We start from the raw sequence: 27,800 nt of genomic DNA on the forward strand, positions 1-27,800 counted from the left end.
CAAATGCCCAGTGTCTTTGCTCTCACTGAACTCTCATCATGGAGTGTAGGTGTGCTGGTGTAGTCTGTCCTCCTCACAGTCCCAACAGATGCTGAGGATACCTGCTTCCCCTCCAAAAACCTCACCCTCTGGGTCCCATCCCGATCTAGAGCAGGACAGTAAGACAGGCGGGCTCAGGTCATTAAAGATTGAAGGCGAAGTTAGTTCAAGCAGGCTCAGTGTTGGACGATATAAGCGGGTGTAACCAGAGATGGAGCATTCTGCTCCCAGACTCACTGCCATCCTGTGTTAGTGTACCAAGGCCACTGAGGGTCAAAAGTATCACCAACAACAAATAAAACACTGAATCAAGGGTTTGAAGCATGTGTGAAGCTGCTTCGCTGCCTCCTACTTAGGCAGTGGAGGTTCCTTTTGTAATGATGTGAAGGTACTTGTTCCCAGTCTCTGTTTGACTGTGATCAAAAATGTAGCACTTGTAAAAAATTCAGATATTGAGGTTTAAAAGATTCATCAGTAGAGACCGTAGTGGTGTGTTGAACTCTATGAATTTCAGGGCAGGCCTGTTTGGAAAACTGGTTTGGCCTCACTGATGCTTCAGTAGTCAGCCAGAAATAAATTCCAGTGTTGCCCCACTGGAAGTCTCTCATGCAGTAGCAAAGCACATTCATTCCTGAAATAACTGCTAGAGAGAATAGAGTGACTTCTTAGTAGGACCAGGTTAAAGAATCTAAGAAAACATTTATTTGCTCTCAAACACACTACAATAGATACAAATACTTCCTTTTTTTTAATCCCACAAATGGGGAAATTCCACCTCCGCATTTAACTCATCCGTGAAGTGAAACACGAAGTGGGCAGCCCTATCCACAGCGCCCGGGGAGCAATTGGGGGTTAGGTGTCTTGCTCAAAGACACCTCACTCATGGACTGTCAGCACTGGGGATCGAACCGGCAACAGGGCCGGTTCCCAAACCTCCAGCCCACCACTGCCCCCCAACAATAACAATAATACAAAATGTATTGATTTCGTGTCTGTCATTGTGCTCTTTAAGCCATTCCCAAACCTTCCAGTTACCATCCAACACCAAGTTTAGCTCAATCAGTCATTCATTGAACTAAATCAAATGTGCTGATGATGGATTTTAACAAATCCATGTGATGGCGAGAGGCATCTGGAAACAAAAAAAACTACAACTACTATGACCAACTACAAGAACTTCTTGTTCTTTTTACTGCATTATGTGGTTTAATTCTAATGTTATATGGTGCAAAAACACATTTGTTCACATGCTCACCTACTGAGCCCAGGGAATGAGCTGAAAGATCATAAGGACCGATGTGACATCTAGTGGATCACATGGGAAGTGGTGGTCAGGACCAGCTCTAGAACCTTATTTGACACCTGTTCCATTTTTTCATTACTTTTGTACAAAAGACAAGACTAGAAAGAAAACATCTTCAAGAAATGTGAGACACTGAAATATTAAGATGTGTCACATACAATAAAGTTTTAGTACTGTGTCAGAAATCTATCTCATACACTGAACCACTCAGTTTCTCCATTAGAAGATTCATTATAATCAAACACATAAATTACTCAATATAGCTTTTCAATGAGTTACTACAGTAGCAGAAACACACAGTCATATTAAGGTAATCATTCCATTTTTCATATAAATCAGCTCTGAACTTGTCTTTCTATTGACTTCTGTAGCACTACTGACTCACTGAATTGGGCTAAAAATTCTGCCTTTATTCATTAATCCCCAAAAAACTAATGCAGTAGAATTTGACAAATCGCTGCTGTCGGAAGAAAACCTTGTATGATTTTTCAGGTTTTGACATAATTTGAAAAGACCCATTACCCTTTATATTGTATGTAAATGTTGCGATGAATGGACCAAAAGAAATGACCCAAAATGACTTTGAAAAAAAGGCTGGTTCCTTTGACTTACGTTATAAGTAAAATATGTTTAGTAATTTTTTAGTTCTCCTGTAAAGTTACCATTTTGGAGATATAAGGTTTTGTTCCCATACAGCGACATGCAGCTTGGCAAAGTTTGATGTATGTTTTTCCACAAGGCATGATACAGTGCAATATAATTGGATAAAGGACAGTCCAGTGTGATCAGTTGCTTTTGATAATTAAACGTATTCACATTTTACTATCCAGTTATAATTAAACAAACACAATGAACACAGTTCTGCACATTTTGATGCACAATTACTGAACTGAAAATATTGAAGAGGAAGATAAAATATAGAGTGTGGCCTTTGCCAAAGTTATGGCACATTTTATTTCCACTATGTTAACCTCAGCAAATAAATAGAAATTGTGAAATTTGTTGAAAAATGTCATATCTATGTTTGTTCACTGAAGAGGATGTGTGTCTCTTTTTGTTCAGAAAATCAACAAAACATGTCATTTGGCCAGTGAGAGTGAGAGTAAAGGTTTTTTCATTGTGAATTTGTTCCTTGAGAAAAATTTATTTTCTCTGTTGTACTCATGCCTGCTGTTCTCTGTTGTTGGTAGAATTCAGTTTATTAGGTCTACATAATTCATTGAACAAGATGTAAACAAAGTCAACACTAAATGGTATATTATAGAGAACCTTATTGCCTCAGATTTCTTTACAGTTACAATGACAGGAAGCAGCAGTCACAATGTGCATAAAGGAGATGTAGCCATTGTATTTACTGTCAAAACAGCCTCCTACATGTATCTTTAGCATTTTATATGTAATACTAGTAATGGTAAAATAGTGGGGGGCTATTTTGCCTTTTAACCCCCAGCATGTACATCCCTGCCTGAATGCATTTAAAAACAGGGCCAAAACTTTATCCCAAAACTGTTGTAAAACAAAGCCTCACGTATCAGGCAATATGGTAAGTTTGTATTAGATAGCTTTCAGAAGCACTAAACACTTTGGACGTCTGGTTCCTATCAGCATCACTGCGAACGATTTGGAAGTCGGTAGTTGTTTGCAAGTTTCTGCAGAGTGGAGAATTTCACATTAAAACACTCTGAATTACTTTGTTTACATCTCAACAGCTCAGTTACACAGACACTTTGAAAAAATGGTGAACTTTTCCTTTAAATAAAAGAAAACAAAGCAGGTTGCAACAGCAGAGCTGAACTACTAGAGGTCTCAAACAAGCATGAATTTACCACCAGTAAGTTCAAATGAAATGATATGATTTATAGAGCCATTTTACAGTTTATATCTGAGTGGGCAGTGGAGCAGTGGGGCAGAGCCCTATGATGGTGAACACTGAAATATGGATTGAATATGGGATTAGGGACCGTGGGATATTTTATGACTGTCCTCATATCTAACATCCAGGTATATGAAGATATTACTTATTATTCTACTTATTTAGAAAAATAAATAGTGTGTTATTATTATTATTATTATTTGAAACTGTATTTATTTGTTAGTCTACGTGAATTTAATGCACACCATGCAATAAAATATTATAAATATAGTAAAACGTTCTCCATAGTGAGTCTTTTGGAAGATATTTTATTCGATTTCAAACAAAAATCTTTAAAATAGAACAAATGATTCATATAATTTCACTGAAATGAGAGAAGAAAATTCATTTGGAGGCCTGTAGGTTTATACTGATGAACATTTTGCATTTATTTTACTAAACTGAATATGTTGCCAAATTTATTTCCCAAGGGAAGAAAGAAAGGAAGACAATGAAAGAACATAGAGGTTTATATCTGTTCGATTCGCAGTCTGGTTCAATATGGAAATGAGCTTAACACACTTTTCAATTGAAAAGTGCACATTTTTAACAGTGACGAGCTTAATAGTGCAGCACACAACACAGCTACAGTGGGATATATAAAATAGACGTTTTGTATTCTGCAACTAACAATGATGGAGAAAAAGAAGAATGAATACATCAGAAACGGAACCGACAACGAAATATAAGTACTTTCTGAGAAAACTCGCTGCTGAAGCTGCAGAGCTGACATTTCACAGGCATCGCTGTTCCCCGGTCCAAACTGCATTCCACTGCTGAATACATGGCTGCAGTCCAATAAGCGTACTTGTGTCCTAACTAGCATGCTTAGAGCTTGTGACCCAAAGAGAACACTTGAGTACTTGCGTTCTTTGTAGTGTTTTAAATGAACACCAACGTCCTGCCGTACAGCCTACAGCCCGCACACTTCTGTCCTGACAAGAACTAGACGCTTGCGAATATGTAGAATTCTGGCATGCCAAAAAAACACACAACGGGTGCTTTGCGGTCCACACAGAGAATGCCTAGCTAGTGCGCACAACTGTGGCCGCCAATTAGAACACAGCCTGCTTTGAATTCCACGCCCTAGCTTAGTGCTCTAGTTAGAAGGCGAGCGTGCGCCGGCCTGCCAATCAGCGGGCAGAAATGCACGCCCTCGCTAAGCGTTCTACTTAGAACACAAGCACGCATATTGGACCGCGGCCCAATGACCGCATTTTTCTCTGCTTGCATAACATATCGCGTGACTTCGCGGGGTGAGTAACGTGAGGGGAAGCGCGGAGAAGGGAGGCTGCGTTCATGGCGGTAGGTGGAGACACGTCGTCGTCTTCCGCGTTTTCCCGGATCTCCACCTCTGCGTGTCCTGATTACGCCGCGCGGCGCGCTCGCACGTTTCTGTGCTCAGCCCTGTCCCCCCTCCTCCCGACTCACTTAGTTGAAAGGAGGAAAAAAATAATAAAGTCAATTATACAACGTTTTGCAGTCCACCCCCGCCCCCCTCTCACCTCTCTCTCCCTCTCCAGCCGTTACTACCCGCCGCCTTTCTCCACATGCGGTGGAGTGCTGGGCCCCGGCGGACCGGCTCCAGCCATGTCGGCGAGCAGTGCAGCGGCCGGCGGCGGTGACAGACCGACTGGGGAAGAGACAGGTAAGGCTTTCGGACGATGAGGGTGGACGGTGAGTGAGTGTGTCTCCTGGGCTGCAGCAGCAGAGAGACCCTCAGTCAGTGTGTGTGTGAGTGTGAGTGTGTGTGTGACGGAGGAGAGGGAGCTGCCGGTGCTCTGCGCTCTCGGCTCCGCGGACTCGCGTTCACAGCGAAACTAGGTCAGTAGTTCAGTAGAGCAAACTCTCGTAGTCGAAGATTTCGCGCTGGACGTTGCCGGCAGAACCGGCCCCGTTGGCCCGTTTTGGACACCGGACTACGAGCAACATGTTGCTGTGGTGAATTTAAAGCCCCCTCGATCCCTCGGCCGTGTGTCGGAGCATTTCAGGCTGAATGTTGTCTGAATTTGCATTTGTTTGTTCGGCGAGGCCCGACAATGAGGCGACTGAAGTGGCTATGCTAACGGAATTATCGTGTGTTTTGTGGGTTAGCTAGCATCCGGACCCAGCCGAATTTTTGTGTGAAAATGATTCCTAAAGAAGCCACTACTGAGTGTGACTGGCTGGAGAGGAGCTCTACAGTGCCGTGAATAATGATGATGATGATAATAATAATAGCTCGGCTCGGACCTCAGACCAAAACAACGGCAGAGTCTCCTCACCTCATTAACTAGTAAGCTTAGCATTTTCAGCCCCGAGATGTGTGTCGGTTCGGAGTGAATCGCCGCGGGCTGGTCTCCGCCGTTACTGAGTGAAGGGGGATGTTGTTTATTAACCTTTGATATCAGTCCTTAACCTACATCGGCTCCGCGGTCTTACGAAACGTGCGGCTGGTGTTTGGCTGCTGGTTTCGCCTTTAAACCGCTCTAAGTGAACTTGCACACACTGACATGTAGGATCTGCGGGCCTGTAGAAGTTATCAGTCACTGAGGGCTCAAACTAAATCCGCTCTGTTGTGATAATCAGATGTCAGCGGCTGTGGAGAAAGGCGAAGTGAAGTCAGTTGGACCAGAGTCTCTTTCGCAAAATCGGGTGTATTTTCAGGCTGTGGGAAGTTGAGAAAATAAGAGAGGTCGGTTCTTTGTTGTTGTTGTGGTGGTGGGAGGTGTGATTAGCAGCGTGAGGGTAAATACAGTGCGGTTCAGATGGGGCTGTTCTTTCTCTTTCTGTTTCTTGAGCAGAAGCGAATTGACTAAAATGTGTAAAATGTCAGATCTGATCTCGGTGCAGGTGCCTGATGTGCCCGCTTCGTTTTCCGTCGTATCCGCTTGTAACGGTGCCATATCTGCTGTGCATTCAGTGCGTGAACGGGATCCGGCACTGTGCCGGTTGTATAATATCTAGGTCAAACTCGGCACCCTTGTAGGCCATCGCCGTGATGCCCTCCTCATCTTCAGCGTCAGAAAACGAGCCTTCACGTTCCGCCGAAAACCTGCTCAGGAAAACGGCGTTAGACGCGCGTTTAAACGTCTCTCACAAGTGTTTATTCATTTTAACAGCAGTCGGCTGGTAAGACACGGGGCTGTGTGGTGAACCCTTGAGAAATGCAGTGCTGTAAACGTGGCTGAGGTGGAAGAGGGGTCTCTTCAGCCTTCAGAGGGACCAGCAGACCCACATATGCATAGAAACGCTTAATTTTACCTGTCAAGTCTAAAGCGTTGGTCAAAAAGAACATTTGTACTGTAGTTAAATTTAAATCGATATTAAATCGATATTAAGGAAAGATGTTGTGCCACTAGATAATAGAGATAAACATTTGTCCTGACTGCTCTGTGGAGTGGGGCTCAGAGTAATGCACAGACTGAATCTGCCTCGCTCTCGACTCGGAATTCAAAAGCCCTTTGTGCCTCTTTAGAGTTTCTTAGGCTGCAAATTCAATTTTGATCCTTAACTCTCTTAATTTCATCAGATTTTTAAAAAAGAAATGGCTGAAATGACTAGCATGGGCATGTTTTTTTGGAGCGCCTGTGGAGGTGGAATATAGCATAGTGGGGAAAAAGCTCCAGTGAGACAAGTCTGTGGCGCTGTGTGCATGTTCACACGACTGCTGTTTTTGAGAAAATATGCTGTCCGTCCTCCGGACGCAAGCAGGATTTTAAGCTATTTCTGTTGGTTTTGCCCAACGACCCCCCCCCCACCCCCCAGAGATAGCCAGTCGATGCTTCTGGCTTTTGTATGCAGTCATAAATCAGAGCAGAGAGTGTTGTAAACACCAGAGTTATACAGTCAGTTAATCAGTCAATAAACAGACGTGAACATGACGGACCTCAAAACGTTCATTGTCATAGGTTTCTTCATTCCTGTGCCAAGAGAAGCCTGCTGTATTATTCAGTGTTAGAGATGCAGTGACACGGCAAAACAGCAAAAATTGAGATACAAGATGTTCTGACGGCAAACAAAAAAAAATAGTAAATAGTACCTGGTTGACTAAAATAACTGCCTTTAAACAAGGGAGTTTTTTATTGTTTCCTTTTATGTAGCTTTGAGTAACTGAGTGTCATATCACCACTTCACTTTGTAGTAGATGTGGTATATATTACTATTATGTAGTCACGTGTCTGGATGTCTTATTTCTTGAAGAAATTTAGTAAGCGGAAGTCTTGAAAATGAAAAGTACACAACAAAATTGTGTCTCAGTTTAAATGGGAGAGCTCGCCGTCTGCTCTTTGATGTTTGTGAGGTAAGAAATTCTGAAACCTACTGTAACTACAGAAATACCTTTTGGTTGGCGCCACGGGAGGATTTTCTTTTGTCTTCCAGCATTAAGTGAGCGTTCAGCCCCTGAATTTTTTGTGAAGCAGCGCTCTTGTATTATTAGGTTAGTTAATCACTTGCACATATATGTGCTTAAGCAAATAATTTGATGCAGAAAACAGAAGAGAAAACATATCATTTGAATGCCGCAGGCTCCTTGTACCCACCTCGGAGTAATTGGCACTGTGAAGGTCATAAATTTAAAGGGAAAGTTTGTATCAAAAGTAGGTCAATGGAATTGGGGTATATTGCTACTCTTTTGCATGTGTGTATATTTAGCAGCTTGCTGTTGCCTCACCGTCTGCTTTGCTCTGCATGAGCACATGCTGATGGACAGAGTTGAAGGACAGGTTGGCACAACGTGATCACAGACTGCAGGGAGTCCACACACCGTCCACCAGTTATTCCTTAAAGGCAGCGAAGCAAAGGCCCTGGTTCATTAAGGTTCAAGTTTGTTCCAAACCCACTTTGTTTAAAGTTCTTTCAGGTGTCAGCTGATCTGCTTTTGGTGGGGGTTGGGGGGAGATATAGTCACTTGACCTGTGGTGTTCTTTTACCTCCATACATACTTCTGTGTGTGTAGAACAGCCTGTGAAAGCGCCATTGAATTCCCAAGATGACAGGCTTTAGTGGGTGGCGTCCTTGCTGTGCATGTATGTAAAGGATAGCATACGTAAACAAGTGTCCCGGTCATGAAAGATGAAAGATATGAATTGAGACAGCAGAGGAGATGCTATGTTATTCTTTGTCTTCCAGAATAGATGTGAACTGTGTACACTGTGACGCTGCCGTGTGTATATTTTCTAGACCTTAAGTGCAGGGAAATCATATTATGGCTAATGCAGAACAATGAGACAGGAAATTGAGTTACTGAATACACACACTGTATTTGTCTCATTATGTTCCTGTCTCGTCCTGAACATCTAAAACTTGATCTCTGTTCACCAAGAATAAGGAGGACTGTGATTTTAGCATGACTGAAATCTGAAATAGTTTTTTTGGGGTCGATGGTGCAATTTGAAAGTGCAATTTTCCAGTTCCAGGAGCCTGTTGCCCTTTATGTGGTCTGTACAACAGCCAAAAATTACTTGGAAAAAAGTCTAGTTCCATTGACTTACATTAAACACAACACACACACACACACATGCATATATATATCAAAATCAAAAATATATTTTATATATATATATATATATATATATATATATATATATATATATATATATATATATATATATATATATATATAAATCAAATATATTTTTATATTATATACATTATATAAAATTTTGTGTATATATATATATATATATATATATATATATATATATATATATATATATATATATATATATGTGTATGTATGTATGTATGTATGTGTATGTGTGTGTGTGTATTGCAATTAAACAGTGCTGCCATCAATGTGGTAGTAAAACATCCTGTTGGCGAATATTTGAAAAATGTACATTTTTGGCATGACCAGCTTGGACGTCAAACTCACATGTGTTGGTTTAATTTTTATCAGAGTTTTGTTGTGTTCTGATTATTTCAGTCAAATTCTAAACTAAAAGTGTAAAATGTAGCTTTGTAGTGGATTATAATAAGTTACATGTTGTATCCAAATACCAAACTGTAAAATTGTATCCAGATATCCAACCACTTATGTGTTAGTGGTTATTTGTGCTTTCTCTGAATAGGTTTGCATGCATTGTAACAATAACTAATGGAGCAGCGTGTCAGCTAGTTGTTACGTCAGTGACATGGACTTGGAGTGATCTGCTCTCAAAGAGTAAGTGCCCAAAAAAATTGGAGCAGCCTTGAAACAGTAAATTGGCTAGGACATGCATAAAGTAGTGCCAACATCGAGCTAGGTCATGGAAAATAGCCTTTGCTCCATACAACTTGAAAGTTATGAAAAGAGTCCCACTTTTCTGCATTATCACAGATTCTTTTTAGAGCAGTCTCTTCTATCCTCTTTTTTTTTCATCAGAGCTTTCTCATGGCATATAAGAGCTTTCTGAACTTGTGCCAGGCACTGTTCGTAGGTCATTCAGCCCCAACATGAATCCCACGATTATTAATTTTATGGAATGGCCAGTTTTCAAAACTGGGATGGATTGTACTTAACTGCACACTCCATTCTGACAAGTCAGTACGTTCTGGAAATTGGTACTATGAAGTGTAGCTAAACTCCCAGAAAACTGGACATTGTGATGCACTGATATGAGGACTTTGGGGCAATGCCAATATCCTGAGTTTTTCCGTATCAATGTATATACATATATACATTTTTGGAAAGTAGAAATTGGACATACGTTTTGCTGGATTAGCATTTGTTACTGTTACAAATGCTGGATTTTGTAACCTTCAGAGATTTAAGCACATTAGCTCAGTGTTGCATAAATATTCTGCTCTTGTCTTTATCTTTAAATAAAGGTTTGAAATATAGGTCAAATCTAAACACCTGACTGGTGCAGATTTTTTTTTAAAGCAAATGTCTCATAATATTGGTGAAGATGCAAGGAGTAGAGGTCGTAAAGGTGGATGACTTCAAATATCTTGGGTCAACCATCCAGAGCAATGGACAGTGTAGAAAAGAGGTGAAGAAAAGGGTGCAGGCAGGATGGAGTGGGTGGAGACGGGTGTCAGGGCTGATGTGTGACAGAAGGATAGCAGCAAGAGTGAAAGGGAAGGTTTACAAGACAGTAGTGCGTCCTGCTATGATGTATGGTTTGGAGACTGGCTGAGGCTGAGCTGGACGTGGCAGAGAAGATGCTGAGATTTTCGTTAGGAGTGACAAGGCGGGACAAGATTAGAAATGAGCAGATCAGAGGGACAGTGAAGGTGGAGCAGTTTGGAGATAAAGCCAGAGAGGCCAGGTTGAGATGGTTTGGACATGTGTTGAGGAGGAATAGTGGATATATTGGTCAAAGAATGTTGGAGATGAAGCTGCAGGGTAGAAGGAGAAAAGGTAGACCTCAGAGAAGGTTTATGGATGTAGTGAAGGTGGACATGGAGATGGTTGGTGTGAAAGTAGAGGAGGCAGTGGATAGGGCAAGATGGAGGCAGATGATCCGCTGTGGCGACCCCTAAAGGGAGCAGCCGAAAGAAGAAGCCGTCTCATAATATTGGTATGGTTCTGATTATTGTATATCCGTACAGGGAGGATAATAGAGTAAGGGTATGATTGTAACAGGGTTTTCTGTTAACATTTCTGAAAAATATAATTGCCTATGTAATAGTAGTATTTTGCCTAAAATCTTTGGAGGCTTTGCAAAAGCTCTTAAGGCTTTGGCTGCACAGTCTTAACCCAAACCATTTAAATGTTTTTGACGAGTCCTTTTATCCCTGTCCTTTTGATTTAAGTTAGAAAAAAATGCATTCTATCCATGACTTACTGAGAAAGTAAAAAAAATTTGGGGATTTGTTGATAGTTGGGCAAATACAAACCTGTTATATCTTGCGTTTATGTACATATATCCTGGAAAATATCTCTGTTCGTTGTTCACTCAGTTATCAGTGGAACAGCTCTCTCTCGAGCAAATGACGTCACTCAGTTATCATCATGTGGCAGCGCTGAAATGCAGGTCATATGTGTGTAAGTGACTTTGCTAACTGGGAGAGAGGGAGAGGTAGATCAATGCAAGGTGTGGTCACAACATCCCCTTGTAAAGCTCAGTAATCCTGCTACACATCTTCACTCCAGAGCCCAGGATTAAAAATCAGGTTGTTGCTGATCTGTTAATGACTATTTAGGTCACTGGGCCTGTGGAACAGTTTTAAATATAGGAGCCAGGGACGTGAGCTGGGTTTGGCCTGGCCCGATCCATTGTGGCATGAGTTTGGCCACCCTTGTGTACACACACACACACACACACACACGTGTACACATAGTACCCTGGAGATGTGTAGGAGTAGTTCAGGGGCAAATCAACATGCTTAGAGGCTTAGAACAGCAGCTGCCACCTGGCTTCTCACACAGACCAGGTGTATCTCTTTATGAATGGGATTGGAGGCTCAGAGTGTTTTACTGAATGGCCGTGTCATGCAAGGTGCAATGTCCATTTGTTGTCAGTCACTTTATTATGAGAAGAAAAAGTTGGCATAGCAAGCTCAAGTGCCTGCAGGGGAGGGGGTGTGTTTGCTCATGTTTTTTTTTTGCTGTCACTATCGGCTAGATTAGTAATCTAGTAATTACCCAATTTTCTGGTGTTGGACTTATCTGACCTGGAATGGGAATTGCTTATAATAGAAAAATGATACATTTGATGTTTGAAGGACATGTACAAGAATCTTTTATGGCGAAACATGCATAAATGTGTTTCTTACTGTTAGAGAGCCCGGTAGGAGAATTTAAAATGTTTAAAACATCATCCAAACTGCTAAGCTTTGCCAGTTGACCAAGAAGGTAATTTGTAGTCAGTGATTTTCAAGATTATACACCAGTTTAATCCTGGCAACTCAAAAAACCATGATCTAAATCAGCTAAGATGGGAAGATGGACAGAATTTTGCTCCAAAGATATGAATGGCAGAATGGCAGCTAAATTTTTCTTTTTATTTTGGCGACCTGTCTTTAAATATTTTGATGTAAATAATGCGAGTCAAGTAAGTTCATTCATGCAGTGTTTAAATGCTGCTGTTAGACCTGCAGAAATGATATAAATAGGCATTATTCCTTGCTAGATACCTGCTCCTACTTTCAACACATTTATTTAAGTTATTTAAATAAGAAACCGATTTTGTTTAAGAATTAAAAATGTCAATATCTCAATAAAGAGCAAAATATTATTCATATTGTGACTTGGGCTAATAAAAATGTTTTTTTTTTTTCCTTTCACGTTAAAAGAAAAAAATTGAATATTGACCAATTGGACTGTGAATAAATTGGAAGCAGCCATAAACATTCATGATCAGTGCATCACTAATGAAGATTGTTTATGAAATCTAAATAATACTGAAGCTTTTTTAAGCCTGTGACTGTGTAATAATGTTCTGGTCTCACCTCTGTTGTCATCTTTACAACCTGTGGCTTAAATAGAGAAAAGAAACGAATGATTTGTTTAAGCATGTACTGTCATTAGGTCCTGTTAGTACTGAAGGCCATTGGTCAGGCAACAAATGATCTTTTATTTGTGTGCTGTGCTGTGCTGTCTGTCTGTCTGTCTGTCTGTCTGTCTGTCTGCAGTAAAGAGTTAAGAACAGTGAAAAGAGAACATGAAAGAGTATTGAAGCCTCTTGTTGAACTAGGTTGGCCATACTGTGATAACAGGCCTCTAAACACAGAAAGGTAACCTACATGTGCTTACTAAGTGTGTGTGACATGACAATTTCTTATATGAACGTTTTCATCCATGTTCAAGTGTCGCCTTTTAAGGTCCATGTGCAAAACTGGGTTTCTGGGTTTTAAGCCTTCGTATTAAATTTCATCATGAGCTTTTATAAGTGTTTCCTAGTCTGTTATTTAGACCTGCAGTTGTGCAGTGTTCCTCTTTTTTTTGGGGGGGATGTTTTTTGGAGAACTTCATGGTCTTTGTGTACATGCTTGCATTTCATCCATGCCCTGGTTCCAGTAGTGGGAATAGGTGTAGGTGCTGTTTGGGTTCCTTTCAGCACATTCTTTGTTGTTAAGCTGGACAAATTGATTAACTTTTTAAACGATTAACCTTTTAAATGTATTTTACATTTGTTTTCAAGTCAACCTGAAATCAAAATGGACCTTTTTTAACTTGTTAGTTCATTTGCTTGGTTATTTTAAGCGCATTCCATTGCCATATCTTTCAAAATACAAACATTTTAATTCTCTGTATTCTTTGATTGAAGTGTAGTGGCTATTTGCCTGAATCTATAAATGCCTTTTGATGTTTGGTTGTGTCACCGTGTACTATCGAAAGGAAAAAAATGATACTAACTGATGAAAGATGAAAGCATGTTTTTCTTCCCCCTCCCACTATCCTGACCAATCATCGAGCGAAAACACCTGTAATCACCTTCGCTTCTGGCTCTAAATACATGCAACTCCATGTAACCTCCTTTGTTATCCTCACTTTAATCTGTTGTTTTGTTTTTTGGACCAGTTGTAAAAATACTCACTATTTAATGAGTTATTTCAGTTCATGTTAACATTAGTGTGGTAGTTCATATATCTGGCAATATCTGCACTGTTTTCTAAGGTTTTCCGCCATGCTGTGGTGCTGTGAGACGAGCCAGCTAATGACGGATTGACAAGCACAGGTTTATTTTACCTATATTTATTAACATATTATTACCAATATTTATTAACATATTTATTGCTGATGTCTTTTCTCTTGCTCTTCGGTAGCCTCCTATGTCTTAACATTTAAAAAAATGCATATTAAAATCATGCTTTCAACAAATAATGAGTCATGTTTCAGAAATTGTAGAAAAATGTTGCATAACTCTTTTGAAGAATCTTTGACGGTCTGTTTTTTCCTGCAAAACAGACAGATTCTGCTGGTTTCTGCAATCTAATCAAACCCTGAAGGATGAACTCTTGTCCCACCCTCAATTATTTCCCACCCAAATATTTGATTTCACTCAGAAGTGTGTTATATTAAGCAAGAAGGATTCTGTTACACTATCCAAGCTGCCTGTAAAAGAGAATATACAGTACTGTGCAAACATTGGAGACATTTATTTATTTATTATTGAACATTTATTTAATTTCCGGCAAAATGGCCATTTTGTACAAGGAGATATTTACGAGGTCATTAGACATGAGTGAGAGTCAATGGAATATAAGTAAAAAAGCCGTTTTCCAAAAGTAGAATTCATTTGAGAAGAGAAGAGAAGAGAAAATGTGACTCCTGACAACAATGTAAGGACTGGTAGACCACCAAAATGGTCACCACCTGAAAAAAATGTACTTAAAAAAAAAAAAAATCCATCCTTCTACTGTGAGAAGACAACTCGGTGCTGTGCAGCTGTCAAGAAGCTGAGAAACAGCAAACAAAAGATCCTGGTGTCCTTAAAACGATGGACTAGCCACCTAGACCTCAACATCATTGAATGTGTCAGGGATTGCTTGGATTATGAAAAGCAGAAAATGCAACTTCTGAGAGGTGTGGAAAAATGTCCCTGTACATTTCATTGGAAAAACTGAAAGCAAATCTCCTGACAAGAATGGAAGCTGTTATAAAGGCAAAGGATGGACACACAAAATGGTGAAGGTCATATTTAATTGTTAACACTGGAGTATAATTTTCTATTACATTTTTTTTCCTGAACATTAAGAACTTGTAATATTGGCTGTTTTGACAAGAAATTAAATAAATGCAATTAATAAATTAAATAAACTTCTGCACAGCACTCAAAAGGCAAACATGTCATACATCTTGGAGCTGTGTGTTTTAACCAATTATCAGGCGTAAGCAGATGAAACCACTTTATGCAGACCCATTCTAGAGCATGTTCATTAGAGCTTTACTGACCTAGCGTTTATGAACAGTTAAAGCTCTGTCTGGATTAAAGACCAAAATACCTAAACATCTATCTAAGTTGAAGTAACCTTTTCATCAGAAACATTCATTTTTCCATCAAGTCTCCTAAAGATTTAGGGTGTGTAGACTTGGCAGGTTTGGTTCAATTAAAGTTAACCCCGGTACGATTGCACTGTTCATGCGAGTCCTTCTAAGCATGTCTGTCTGACTTCGAGACAAATTGGTTTTTTTGTTTTGTTTTGTTTTGTTTTTTTTTTGACATGAACACAATACAGATTGAAGACATCTAAACAGACTAAGGAGAGAACAATCCATCCTTTGTACAAGGATTTTCTAATGGTGTTTTGACACATGCATGTGTTCTGTCATCTCTTCATTAGCTCTGAATCAGTAATTACTGCATAGTTTTGGTTTTGAACCAAGGCTGTCATTATAAAGCACTCAATATACATTTTTGACTGCACACACCAATGATTTGCCAAGGTTTCTCTTTGTTGTAAAAGCAGCCATTTGAGGCTGCGTTACAGGGATTTTGCTCCGATTTGTGATGTGCAAAACCAGAGTAACGCAGGGACTCTTTTGGCTTATCGCTCTAATATCACAAAACAGATAAAATAAAACAACCAAACAGGCCAGATAGAACAAAGAACGTGATTCAGAAAGTTAAGTGAACGTTATTGCAGTTACTGTACATCATGAAATTTGCCCAGTTAGTTGTTGCATTTTGCTCATGTGACATTTGATGACATCTTTTGGTTTAGCGATAAATGTCAGTGTGAACGCTAAGCAAACTAAGACCGAATTACAACCATGTGTTATTTTCTGCTTTGGTCTGGAACAAGGGAACCTGAACTACAAGCACCCTTAAAATCCCTCTTGGTGGGTGGTTGGTTGTGTTTCAGGGGATGCGTTGGAGGACAGACTCCAGAGTCACTCTGTCTCCATTTCCAGTCTGGTGACCCCCCCTTCAGCCGCTGGCATGGCCTCTGGCATGGAGCTGCCGAGGAAACGAAAGGGTAGCATGGACAACAAGTGAGTGCATAGTTTTATTTGTTTATGTGTGTATATTTGATATATTTTATCATGTATAAAGATGACCTCAATAGTGAGTTTTTGTTTTAAAGAGAATGCAAAGTAAATCTGAATGAAATGTACTTTAGAGTTTCTGGGTTTTATGTATTAGAGCAGAACATGCAGAATGCTAAGAAATATGTGTGGTTTGTATTAGTGCTCTGAGAGTGAAGCCTAGCCTCATTTTTTTGGCTTTGTTCATCACTCAATCACTATACCACTTTGTCTCCAGGGAAACAAAATCTGCATCGATGCTGGATGAGGATATGGAGGATGAACATGAAAGGTACTCGATCTGTGATGACATTCAAAATGTCTCTCCTACATGCTTCTACTGTTGTTTTTAATGTCATGGAGTGTTTCTGCTTTTAGGTCAGAAGGGGATGATCAACATGTGAAAATTAAGTGTTTCAGGTACTAAAACAATTCCTCATCTCTTTTTTAACCATGTTTGCTTCTTGTTGTCTTCTGATCTGATGTTCAGTGTACTTTTATGCCTGTTACAGAGCTCCAGGCAGACATACATACATGCATACACATATATACACACATACATGCCTAATTAAATAAATACTGTGCAAAGGTCCTCTCTTGCTTCAGATAGGGAAAAACCAACAGATGTTTCTGTCCATCCTTCCACTGTGAGAAGGTCTGAAAGAATGTGTAGCTGTCAAGATGTCATAACTAAAAAAAAAAGAAAGACAAAGATGAACAAAACAAAGAAGCTGCCAGTTCTCAGAACAATGGACTGACCACCCCAGAGTCCAGACCTCAGCATCACTGAGTGTTATAACTTGGTTCGTGAGAAGCAGAAAAAGCAACCAGCTTCTAGGATGGAACTTTAGAGGTGTGAAAAAATATCCCTGCAGATTTCTTTGAAAAACCGAAAGCATGTCTCACAAAAAAAGAATGGGAAGCAGTGAAGGGGAAAAAGAGGGCACACTAAATATGGAAAGACGTATACACTATATTTCCAAAAGTATTCACTCACCCATCCAAATTATTGAACTCCGGTGTTCTAATCACTTCCATGGCCACAGGTGAATGGGTCGCTCTCAGGAGCTCAATGAGTTCCATTGTGATACCTTGGTAGGATTCCACCAGTGCTTTTGTCCAGTTGTGAAATTTCCTCGCTACTGAATATTCCGCAGTCAACTGTCAGTGGTATTATTACAAAGTGGAAGCGATTGGGAGTGACAGCAACTCAGCTCCGACGTGGCAGGCAGAGCAGGGTCAGCCGATGCTGAAGCGCATAGTGCGCAGAGGTCGCCAACTTTCTGCAGAGTCAATTGCCACAGACATCCAAACTTCATATGGCCTTCAGATCAGCTCAAGAACAGCGTACAGAGCTTCATGGAATGGGTTCCCATGGCCGAGCAGCTGCATCCATGCCTTACATCACCAAGTGCAACTCAAAGCATCAAGTGCAGAGGTGTAAAGCGCTGCCACTGGACTCTAGAGCAGTGGAGACGTGTCTCTCTGGAGTGACAAATCCCGCTTCTCCATCTGGTAATCCGATGGACGAGTCTGGGTTTGGCGGTTGCCAGGAGAACAGTACTTGTCTGACTGTATTGTGCCAAGTGTAAAGTTTGGTGGAAGGGGGATCATGATGTGGGGTTGTTTTTCAGGAGTTGGGCTCGGCCACCTTAGTTCCAGTGAAAGGAACTCTTAAAGCTTCAGCTCCAAGAGATTTTGGACAATTTCGTGCTCCCAACTTTGTGAGAACAGTTTGGGCACGGCCCCTTCCTGTTCCAACATGCCTGTGCACCAGTGCACAAAGTAAGGTCCATAAAGACATGGATGAGCAAGTTTGGTGTGGAAGAACTTGACTGGCCTGCACAGAGTCCTGCCCTCAACACCTAGAAAACCTTTGGGGTGAATTAGCCCGGAGACTGCGAGCCAGGCCTTCTCGTCCAACATCAGTGTCTTAACTCACAAATGTGCTTCTGAAAGAATAGACAAAAATTCCCTGAAAACACTCCTAAACCTTGTGGAAAGCCTTCCCAGAAGAGTTGAGGCTGTTATAGCTGCAAAGGGTGGGTTGACATCATATTAAACCCTATGGATTAAGATTGGGATGTCACTCAGTTTCATATGTAGGTGAAGGGAGAGGAGTGAATACTTTTGGCTGTATAGTGTTTAGGCATCTCAAATACATGTTCTCATGTTCTATTTTCTATTTTTGTGTGTGTATAGTAGATTGTTGACATGAAATTTAAAGAGTGGTACATTAACACATTTGTTTTACATTTGCACACCTCACTCAATGATCTAAATGGCAACAGTTTTGGTATTTCACATTGATGCAATTAGAATTGTTTGTCATGCACATTTAAACTTTCAGCTTTTCAGCTGGAAAGGTCAGGATAGTGGGGCTTCATGTGTTCCATGAATTTCATGCAGTTAAATCAAGTGAGTTACTTGTCTGCCATTTTTTTGTGTTAAACAACTTCCCTACTTGTAGGGAACCTCACAGCCAAATTGAGAAAAGGCGACGGGACAAGATGAATAACCTGATTGATGAGCTGTCGGCAATGATTCCCACCTGTAACCCAATGTCCCGCAAGCTCGACAAACTCACTGTGCTGCGCATGGCTGTGCAACACCTCAAATCACTCAAAGGTAGGTATCTATCCACAGGCGCATATGGTTACACCCATCAATCGCTCTGCTTTTAAAATCAAGACTTGAGAGCAATGCATCATTTCCTGACTGCAGATTTTCTTGTTTCGCCAGGTGCAACCAGCTCCTTTGCAGAAGCCAATTACAAGCCTTCATTCCTCCCGGATGATGAACTCAAGCACCTTGTCCTCAGGGTAATCCTGCAATATGTACTGCAGCTGGTCCAGTACGGCTGTGTAAAGCCTACCTCTCTGAATGAAAGCGCACAAAGCTTTACGGCTACTGAATGCCAAGATCGGTTCAGACAATGCCAAGTGTATATTTGGAGACAAGTGAAACAGACGGGCTCTGATATACAAGATGCTTTTTAAACAGCACTTGCAGCAAATTCTTCTCTTTTTTTGCTTGTCCATTTTTAGTGCGTTATGTAAACTGTGTGTTCTTAGCAGTGGAACTGCTCTTCCTCTCTGTATGTTTTTCATTCTTTTGACCTGCAGTGATCTTGTTGCCTAGGCTGCTGATGGATTCCTCTTTGTGGTTGGTTGTGACAGAGGGAAAATAGTCTTTGTTTCAGAGTCTGTCTCGAAGATACTGAACTACAGTCGGGTGAGCAGTTTTTCTTCATACGAAAAAAAAAGCAAATTAAAAAAAAGTTATATAGAGGTTGTGGTATTCTGTAATTAGTCATATGGCTTACTGTCCTGGACTTTTACGGTCCCATGCACTTTCTTTAGGTTTGCTTTGTGAACAGGTTGCAAACATCTCAGAACAGTGTGTTTTGTTGTTTATGGATTGGGGATGTTTATTGGGCACACTTTGGCTCATTTAAATGTTATTTTGCTTCTTAGCCAGAGCTGATTGGTCAGAGCTTGTTTGACTATGTTCACCCCAAGGACATCGGAAAAGTAAAGGAGCAGCTTTCAGCCTCAGAACTGTATCCACGGGAACGCCTTATAGACGCCAAAAGTAAACACTCTTAAACTAGAGCTGATTTTGCTTTCTGTATTTTTTTGTGTTCAGTTTGTGGTCAAAAACTGTGCATTAGTGATTAATGTCGTAAGCTATATATTTCTAAGCTGTATGTGTAATTTATATATATATATATATATATATCTCCAATACTTGCTTGTATGACTGTGAATCTCTGCTGCAGCGGGACTGCAGGTGCAGGCAGATTTGCCTGTGGGAGCCGCTCGGCTCTGCTCAGGGGCTCGCCGCTCCTTCTTCTGCCGAATGAAGTACAACAAAGTCACTGTTAAAGAAGAAAAGGACTTCCAGGCAGGCTCTTCCAAAAAGAAAGGTAAGTAGTACAGACTTGTGCCTTAAGGTCCAGGAATACCAATTACAATTGAAGTCCCCCTAGAGAGCTCTGGTTCTTGCACAGTATAACATTTACTTTTCTGTATTATACAATAAAACAATTGCATGAAGTGTCTACATTTTCTTCAGGAGAAATTAGTTGTTTAACCAGAGCAATTACAGACATTAGTCTTGTGACTATTACAGGACAAAATTCTCAGATTTGTGAAATTTTCAGATTTTTCTGAAAATACTTTGGCACTGGTCTCAAAACCTGGGTTAGTTTTACATTAGTGAGGTACTACAATCAGGGATGCACATTCATATTGGAATCAATTTCATATTGATGGATTTTTTTTTTTTTTAATTAGACAGATTTATATTTGACTGATTTACCCGATACTTGAAGTATTTCTTACTCTTAGAAAAAGCACAATGTTTAGGTGACACTGGTCTACTATACTGAGATATATACATTTTATATATTTTATTACATTTATACTCTGCAGAAATAAATGTTACATTTCTCTATGATGCTAATCAAGGTGGATTTGGTCCAGACGTCTATATTTTATAAATTTTGTAGTAGACACAGTCATGTGACATGTTACTGTTATTGAGTGTTGTACCTCCCCTGGTTATTGATTATAAAAACTTTGGTTAAAGTAAGACTTTATTTGTGATCGCACAGCCCTCGTTATGTGAACTTTTTTCCCCTTCTTCATTTCTTTCTCCCATCTCAGAATCTCAGCGATACTGTACGGTTCACTGCACCGGCTACATGCGCACCTGGCCTACCAGCCAGCTCTGCACAGAAGGTGAGGCTGAGGCCGACAAAGACAGCTCACACTTCAGCTGCCTGGTGGCCATAGGTCGTGTGCACCCTCACACCGTCCCCCAGGCCAATGGAGAAGTAAAGGTCAAGCCCACAGAGTTTGTCACTCGCTGTGCCATGGATGGCAAATTCACCTTTGTGGATCAACGGTAAATAGATGGAGTTTTATCTCATATATTTCCAAAACACATTGTAACTTCCTTGTCTTAATACCTCTTAAATTTAGGCATTGTGGTTTGGAAACAGTTGGTGTACACAGGACCTTTGGTCAATTTGAAACAAACGCCTTTTGACACAATGAGGAACTAAATGAGTCAAACTTGTCCTTTTTGTTTGTTTGTACATACCAAACACAGGCTTAAATCATTTTACATGAGCATTTTCCAACCTTGGTTTGTCGCTTGAACAGCATACATGTGAATGACCTCTAGTTCTAATTGGTTGTCCTGTAGTGTGTTTCATTCAAAAAGCAGTGTGGACTGAAAAACTTCTTATAAAATCCTCAAGAATTAGGCAGATGTATGTAAATGTGTTGGCTATTGTTAACATCACAAAAACAGTGAATTCAAAATGAGCGTTTTTTGCAGCTTAGTTTTTTTATATAGAGTGGAGAGTGAACAGTATGTCATGAAACATGTAGCAATGTTTATATGCGGAATCACAAAACTGTGTTTTGCTGAATCACAAAAACCTGTTTAGAGCCACCACCATTCTTGGCTACCTGCCTCAGGAGCTGCTAGGCACATCCTGCTATGAATACTTCCATCAGGACGACTTGCCTCATTTGGCAGAGAGACATCGAAAAGGTGAGCGATCAGAGTTCAGTACAGAGTGGCCTCCGGACTGCGATACTCTATTCTGACCACAAACACTAACACAGTAAAAAGTAAAAGTTAAAGCTACGACAACCTCTAATTTGTTTGATGAAAATCACATGCTAATTGGGGCATTTTACTGTTAATGTTGCCATTAAATTTGATTTGGGTTAAGCTTTTCTGAGAAATCAGGCAAGTTGCTGTTGTAGATTTTTTTGGCAAGTGGCATCTGCGTGTGCCACCTGCACATGCCAAATCCTCATCAGCGATTAGTTGCTTATGCAGTTAGCTCCAGTTTAACAGAGTAAGTCCACTTTACTGCCTTGGGCATGCTTGATGTGTTCAGTGTTCCTGTTTCTAAAATTAGAAACTGTTGACTTTTGTTACTTATATGTAAATGAGTGAATCAACCTTTTTTCTTTGCAGTGTTGAGAAGTAAAGAGAAGATTGAGACAAACTGCTACAAGTTTAAAACGAAATACGGTTCTTTTGTCACCTTGCAAAGTCAGTGGTTTAGTTTTATAAATCCCTGGACCAAAGAAGTAGAATACATAGTGTCAACAAACACAGTCATATCGTGAGTACAAATCTCATCCTTTCCTTAGAAGGACAATTAAATATAATTCTCGACTTGCTGAAGTTTAGTCTCACAAATGCTGCATTTCTATGTTTGAGGCGACTGCTGAATGAGTAGTTCTTCTTCCTGAACATTGAGATGGTGACAGTTTGTTGTTTAATGCTTGTGTTTTGATATAGTGGTAAGAGTAATCCAGGTGGGTCAGGGGACAAGTCAGAACAGCCTGTTGATTCCAAGGCCTCTGAAGGTGATCACTTTGTTTAGTTTGATATTGCATTTATTTGATGATTCAAACTGTAATCAACGTTTTAAAGCTTAGAGATATGATCCTGTTTAATCATGTTGTGTGAAGAAATATTTGGTAACTCCCAACACCAAATAATATTTTCATTATAATGAAGGAACACTGTTTGACTGTTTCAGTCCTCTTGAAGTGAATCTCTACTGTTTTTGCCTCGTCAGATGATGGTAAGAAGTCCCTACCCATCATCCCAGGGATCTCCAATGCCTCAGGCACAATGATATATGCTGGAAGCATTGGGACTCAAATCGCTAATGAGTTATTAGACTTCAATAGGTAAGACTTGGACTACCAGTATTTTAGCAGGTGTTTCTATGACGTAATAGAAATTTAAAATGCATGTGATTTTTGCAAAATTCTCATTAGGATGAACTCCTCCCCATCCAGCGGCAATGCCAGCCCCTTCAGTCTGCTTCAGGACAAGTCTCCACTGGCCCTCACGCAAGCTAGCAGCAACGTGAGTCAGTCTAACAACCATATTCGTGTTTGAAGTCAAACTTGTGTGTGATGCAGGTTTCGTAGTGGCCTAATTACATGATTTTCTATGTTGTCAAGGTGCCAAATGGGGAGGCAACAGATGTGGAGATTCCCGGCAAATCAAGCTCTGAGGATGACGCACGAAGCGGACCCTTTGCAGCAGGCGAAAACGTCTTGGGTACCTACTATTCCATTGTATCAGTGTAGATTTTATCTGTCAGCTTTGTTCATTGTAGTGAAGTAATTCATTTTTAACCATTAGCTCACTATTTGTTTTTGTAACTTTAAAAGACATATATTTCTTTATTTTTGTCGTATCTGCAGAGGGAAGCTCTCAGTTGGATCTTGAGGGGGTTCCAGGGCTGGGAAGCCTGAGCAGTGACGAAGCTGCAATGGCCGTCATAATGAGCCTGCTTGAGACTGACGCCAACTTGGGCGAGGCTGTGGACTTTGACGAGATGCACTGGTCTCTCTAACCTCACGGCTCCAATGTCTTTCTATTTTTCGTATTTCTTTTTTTTTTTTTTTTTTTTTTTGGAAACTTTTTATTTCATGATGGTCTTTTGTTTTTAAAACAAACCTTCCATTGCTGGCAGATCATCTACATTCTCTGGCTCCTAGACATTTTTAATTTATGCTCTTGTGAAAGATACAGCAAGTCCTCCGATGATTCCTCAGTGGAAGTGAATGGGATCCACAGAAAAGGACACCTCCAAACACTTATCCTTTTTTCTTATTCTCTGTCTATCTTCCAGCTGGATGATGAGCAAGGGTCTGCTTGAGGAAGCTGAGTACCTTAAGCAACAAGACCAGATTTTATTGGTCCGCTGTGCATTTCTCTTCTCTGAGGACGCAGGTTGAGGGACAGTTGTTAGCCCCACTCTCCTGTGCTGAGAAAAGCATGCTTCAGCCAAGCCATAAAGCAAGTACCCAAATGGTCCACTGTTCTTCAGTGGATGAAGGGACTTTTTTTGTAATGTCCTTAGATGTTCTTCACTTGAACTATGTATGGAGCTTTTTAAGGCAAAACCGCACTGAAAATTTTTAACAGGATCCCTACATCTTTAAGGAGTCAAGGGAAGCCTGACAGTTATTGCTCTTGTAAGCAGAAAGAGTTTGTTTGAGTGCTGAACCAGAACAACATGGGGATGAAGAGGCAGGCTTGTGGTCATTTGTCAAATAGAAGGACTTTGCAGGGACTTCTGAATTGGCATTGGGGTCTGAATACCACCCCCCACCTCCTTTGGTCTCAAAATCTGTGAACTTTTGTTTTATTTGACCTTGGTTTATACTTGCAGATCTGCATTCAGTGGTGTTTTTAAAAGTTAGTGAATGAGGTCTAAGCTGAGTGATTGAATGCCATACCATGAAGGTCTCTTTCAGAACACGGATAAACAATAGGAGAAAAGCAGTGGAGAAGGCTAAAAATCATTAAAATCAGTCCAGAACACTCAGGGAGCAACTGAATGGGAAACCCTTTGCCATCCATTATGTACAAGTCTTACTGCAAATTAGAATGCTTTCTGTTGGCAGTACAGTATGTATTTTTTGTGAACAAATACCAGAATTAATATACACACAGACACATACACTACTCACAAAAAGTTAGGGATATTTGGCTTTCGGATGAAATTTATGGAAAAAGTAAAAAGTTCACGCTACAGTGATATATCATGAAAGTAGGGCATTTAAGTAGAAGCATGCAGTGGTGATTTCCTCATCTCAAACAATTTATTGAAATAAAAGCCAACAACAGTGATGGGTATACCCCAACAAAAAATGTCAATGTCTTAACAACTCGTCATGTGCACTTGAGCATCAGTTACAGCTTGACAATGACTGTTCACAAGTCGACTCATTGTCTGCTGAGGCATTGCATCCCATTCTTCTTGAAGGGCGGCCCTCAGGTCATTGAGGTTCTGGGGTACAGAGTTATGAGCCTCTACATGGCGACTCAGCTGATCCCGTAGGTTTTCTATGGGATTGAGGTCTGGAGAGACCATTTGAGGTACACCAGTCTCCAGCAGATGTTCCCTAATGATGTGACCTCGATGAGCTGGAGCACTGTCGTCCAAGAAGATGAAATGAGGCCTGTGTTGTTCATGCAGAGGCACAGTGACTGGATTAATGATGTTATTCGGTAGTATGGGCTTGTCACTGTAACATTCACAAGTGTAGGGCATTTCTGTATTGACTAGACACACCTGCCCACACTGCAAGTTGTGCAAAAAGTACTGAAACATTGAACAGTTGGGCATGTGCATTCAGAAGTATAGAGAGGGCCACATTAAGTTCACGTGTAAAGGTTAGAGTGCATTTTGGTTTCATCCTGAAATTTCACCCGAAAGCCAAATATCCCTAACTTTTTGTGAGTAGTGTGTGTATATATAATGAGGAAGAAAGCCTCCAAATGATTACAGGAAAAGGAAAAATCCTACTTTAGAACCAGACTTTAGATTTGCACATTAGACATTAGATTTGTACTTCAAATAGAACTCTGTTCTATAGCTCCATCCTCAATGCTTTTAATCTTTGCCCGATTAGCTCCCATTAGGATACTGATCATTTCTGACGTCTATGCTGTGACTGTGCTCAGAGTCTTTCAACTAAGTACGCACAATCAGTAAGAGCCTTCCACAGACTAAGCTATGGCCTACATGCAATATCTGACTAGCAAAATAATAGTAATTAGCCAAGTTTGGCTGCCATCAATTGTGGTTCGGTAGAAACATAATTTAAAAACTCTTTTCCAAGTATTAATAGTGACCTCTCTGCAACAGACCTGTTTTCCCCACTTCCCCACTTCACTTTCCCTCAACTGGCAGCAACACAGTTGCACTGTTGAGTTTTAAAAAAAAAAAACATGTTGGCGTCTAATGGCCTTATTCGCTGGCATGTGTTTGACTCTTACTGACATACCAAAGTCATTTTGAGTGACAGGATAATTCAGGTTCTCTGCTGCAGTGTATCTTTAATGTACTAGAATAATCTCCTGTAATTCTGTATCATTGGTGTGTTTGTTTTGAAGAGGTTTTGGTAAATGTGCTTGTTCATGTTGATCATTTCAAATGCTATCCAGACTACTACTTGAAGGGAGGAGGGTCCCATCCTCAGTTCCACGAGACTCCCGTGTATGTTTTCCCACCAATGTGTCCAGAAGCTCCACCTGCCTGTTTGAGACATGATTGAGCTTGACCACAGTCCCTCTCTTCCCCATGCGTCGCTTTACCAAACACATGGACTGGAGAGTATTTAGGAAGGGCATTTCCATTAAACCTGCTTGGTATTTCATGGGATCATTTGTAAGTGCTGTTGTGACTACACACTTAAAAAAAAAAAAAAAAAAAAAAATTGTTCTTCAAGGGTTCTTTAAAAAAGAAAATTGTCTTACATAGAGCCCGTTGCATGCTTAAAGGGTTCCTCAGGTTGATGGAGAATGTCTTTTATATGGTTCTATTTAGAACCTTTTTCTTCTACATAGCACCTAAAAGGGTGCTTCCATTGTTACAAGCTTCACTTTGTAAAAATAGAAGAACCCTTTGGTCCTATATAGAATCCTTGTCAAAAAGGCTCTGAATAGAACCATTTACAGCACATCCTCTATCAGGCTGAAGAACCCTTTAAGGTGAGCAAAGAACACTTTAATCAAGCAAAAGATTCTTTATGTATTCATTATAACCTTTTTTTGTTGAAGAACCCTTGAGAAACCATCTGTTTCTAAGAGGGTAGGCAAATTTTCCATACCATGTTAACGGTTTGGAGTACTAGCCAATTGGCAGCCTGGTATGATGGCCAATGAGGGCTTAGATTGGTCAGCTGGGGCCTTAAGCACAGGAACAGCTGCTCTCTCCACCCATACGAACAAGCAGTGAGCTGTGACACATGTGCCATAACTATGAGAGGCAAAAAAAAAATCATTAATTGTCTGTCTTTGAGTTATTGTTTTACTTTAGAATCTATGTACTGTGTGCATTCATGCCCTGGCACAATGTCACTGTTTTTCAGTGTGCGTATGTACTATATGTGTCATCTGCTGCAGTGGCACTAAGCAAAAATTGAGTACTGTACTTAGGTTAGAACCACAGACCTTATCTTCTACTGCTTTTAGCCCCAGTTTCAGATATCTTGAAATAGCCTGCATAGAAATATGCTAGTGTTTTTTTTTTTTTTGTTTGTTTGTTTGTTTTTTTTTGTTCCCTTTTCTTCCAGTGATATCCATGCATGCCGCCTTTTTGTGTACCTGTTAATTTAGCTTTTTTCTACTTTTTTGTTAGTGGTAGATAAAGGTGTTGTTTGCCTTATGAGACAGACTGGGATTTTGTCATTTTGTTTTTTTCTTTCTTCTCCTTTTGTCTTGGAGAGTGGTGGTTAGTGTGGACTGTAGACTGTTCATCCACTGGGGACTTCTTCTACATTTGCGGTTTCCACAGTTCCTCCCTTCCATGAACTGCTTGTGAGGGGAATGTGGGTTGGACATGAGCAGGCCACCGTCCTGCATGCACTCTGTCTAAGCCTTTGGCAGAGGCTGTTGGAAAACAGGGGGACTTCATCGATGCCAGTTCCACACAGCCTCCTCTGTATTTTTTTTTCATCCTCCTTCCCGTTATATTATAAAGCACTTAAGTGTATGACACCATCGCTGCTGCTGTCAACAGGTCTGGTTCATGGCAGCGAAGCTGTCTCTCTCCGAGCTATCCTGTAAAAAGATTCTTAAATAAACATTAGTTTCATTTA

The 27,800-nt window shown here is 40.4% G+C and overlaps 1 protein-coding gene across 5 annotated transcripts; it reads left to right on the top strand.

Annotated features, from left to right (window-relative positions):
* Positions 1 to 4,501: 4,501 nt before the first annotated feature.
* arntl2 (aryl hydrocarbon receptor nuclear translocator-like 2) lies at positions 4,502 to 27,800 on the top strand. Of its 5 annotated transcripts, none has more exons than XM_017690396.2 (18): positions 4,502 to 4,559; positions 4,778 to 4,902; positions 15,972 to 16,101; positions 16,373 to 16,426; positions 16,513 to 16,554; positions 18,605 to 18,762; positions 18,877 to 18,956; positions 19,276 to 19,368; positions 19,611 to 19,728; positions 19,916 to 20,062; positions 20,805 to 21,045; positions 21,596 to 21,702; positions 22,138 to 22,288; positions 22,468 to 22,535; positions 22,751 to 22,865; positions 22,956 to 23,046; positions 23,145 to 23,244; positions 23,391 to 27,800. In XM_017690396.2, the coding sequence occupies exons 2-18, from the start codon at positions 4,845 to 4,847 to the stop codon at positions 23,540 to 23,542; spliced, it is 1,905 nt and encodes a 634-aa protein (XP_017545885.1). In that variant the 5' UTR covers positions 4,502 to 4,559; positions 4,778 to 4,844; the 3' UTR covers positions 23,543 to 27,800. The 5 variants fall into 5 exon arrangements, with proteins under 5 accessions (XP_017545885.1, XP_017545876.2, XP_017545895.1 ...); XM_017690406.2 differs by lacking the exon at positions 4,502 to 4,559 and adding an exon at positions 13,783 to 13,843 and having other exon boundaries at positions 4,592 to 4,902; XM_037540082.1 differs by lacking the exons at positions 4,502 to 4,559; positions 4,778 to 4,902 and adding exons at positions 4,957 to 5,078; positions 13,783 to 13,843.

This window comes from Pygocentrus nattereri, chromosome 7 (genome assembly GCF_015220715.1).
Source record: "Pygocentrus nattereri isolate fPygNat1 chromosome 7, fPygNat1.pri, whole genome shotgun sequence".
Classification (NCBI taxonomy): Eukaryota; Metazoa; Chordata; class Actinopteri; order Characiformes; family Serrasalmidae; genus Pygocentrus; species Pygocentrus nattereri.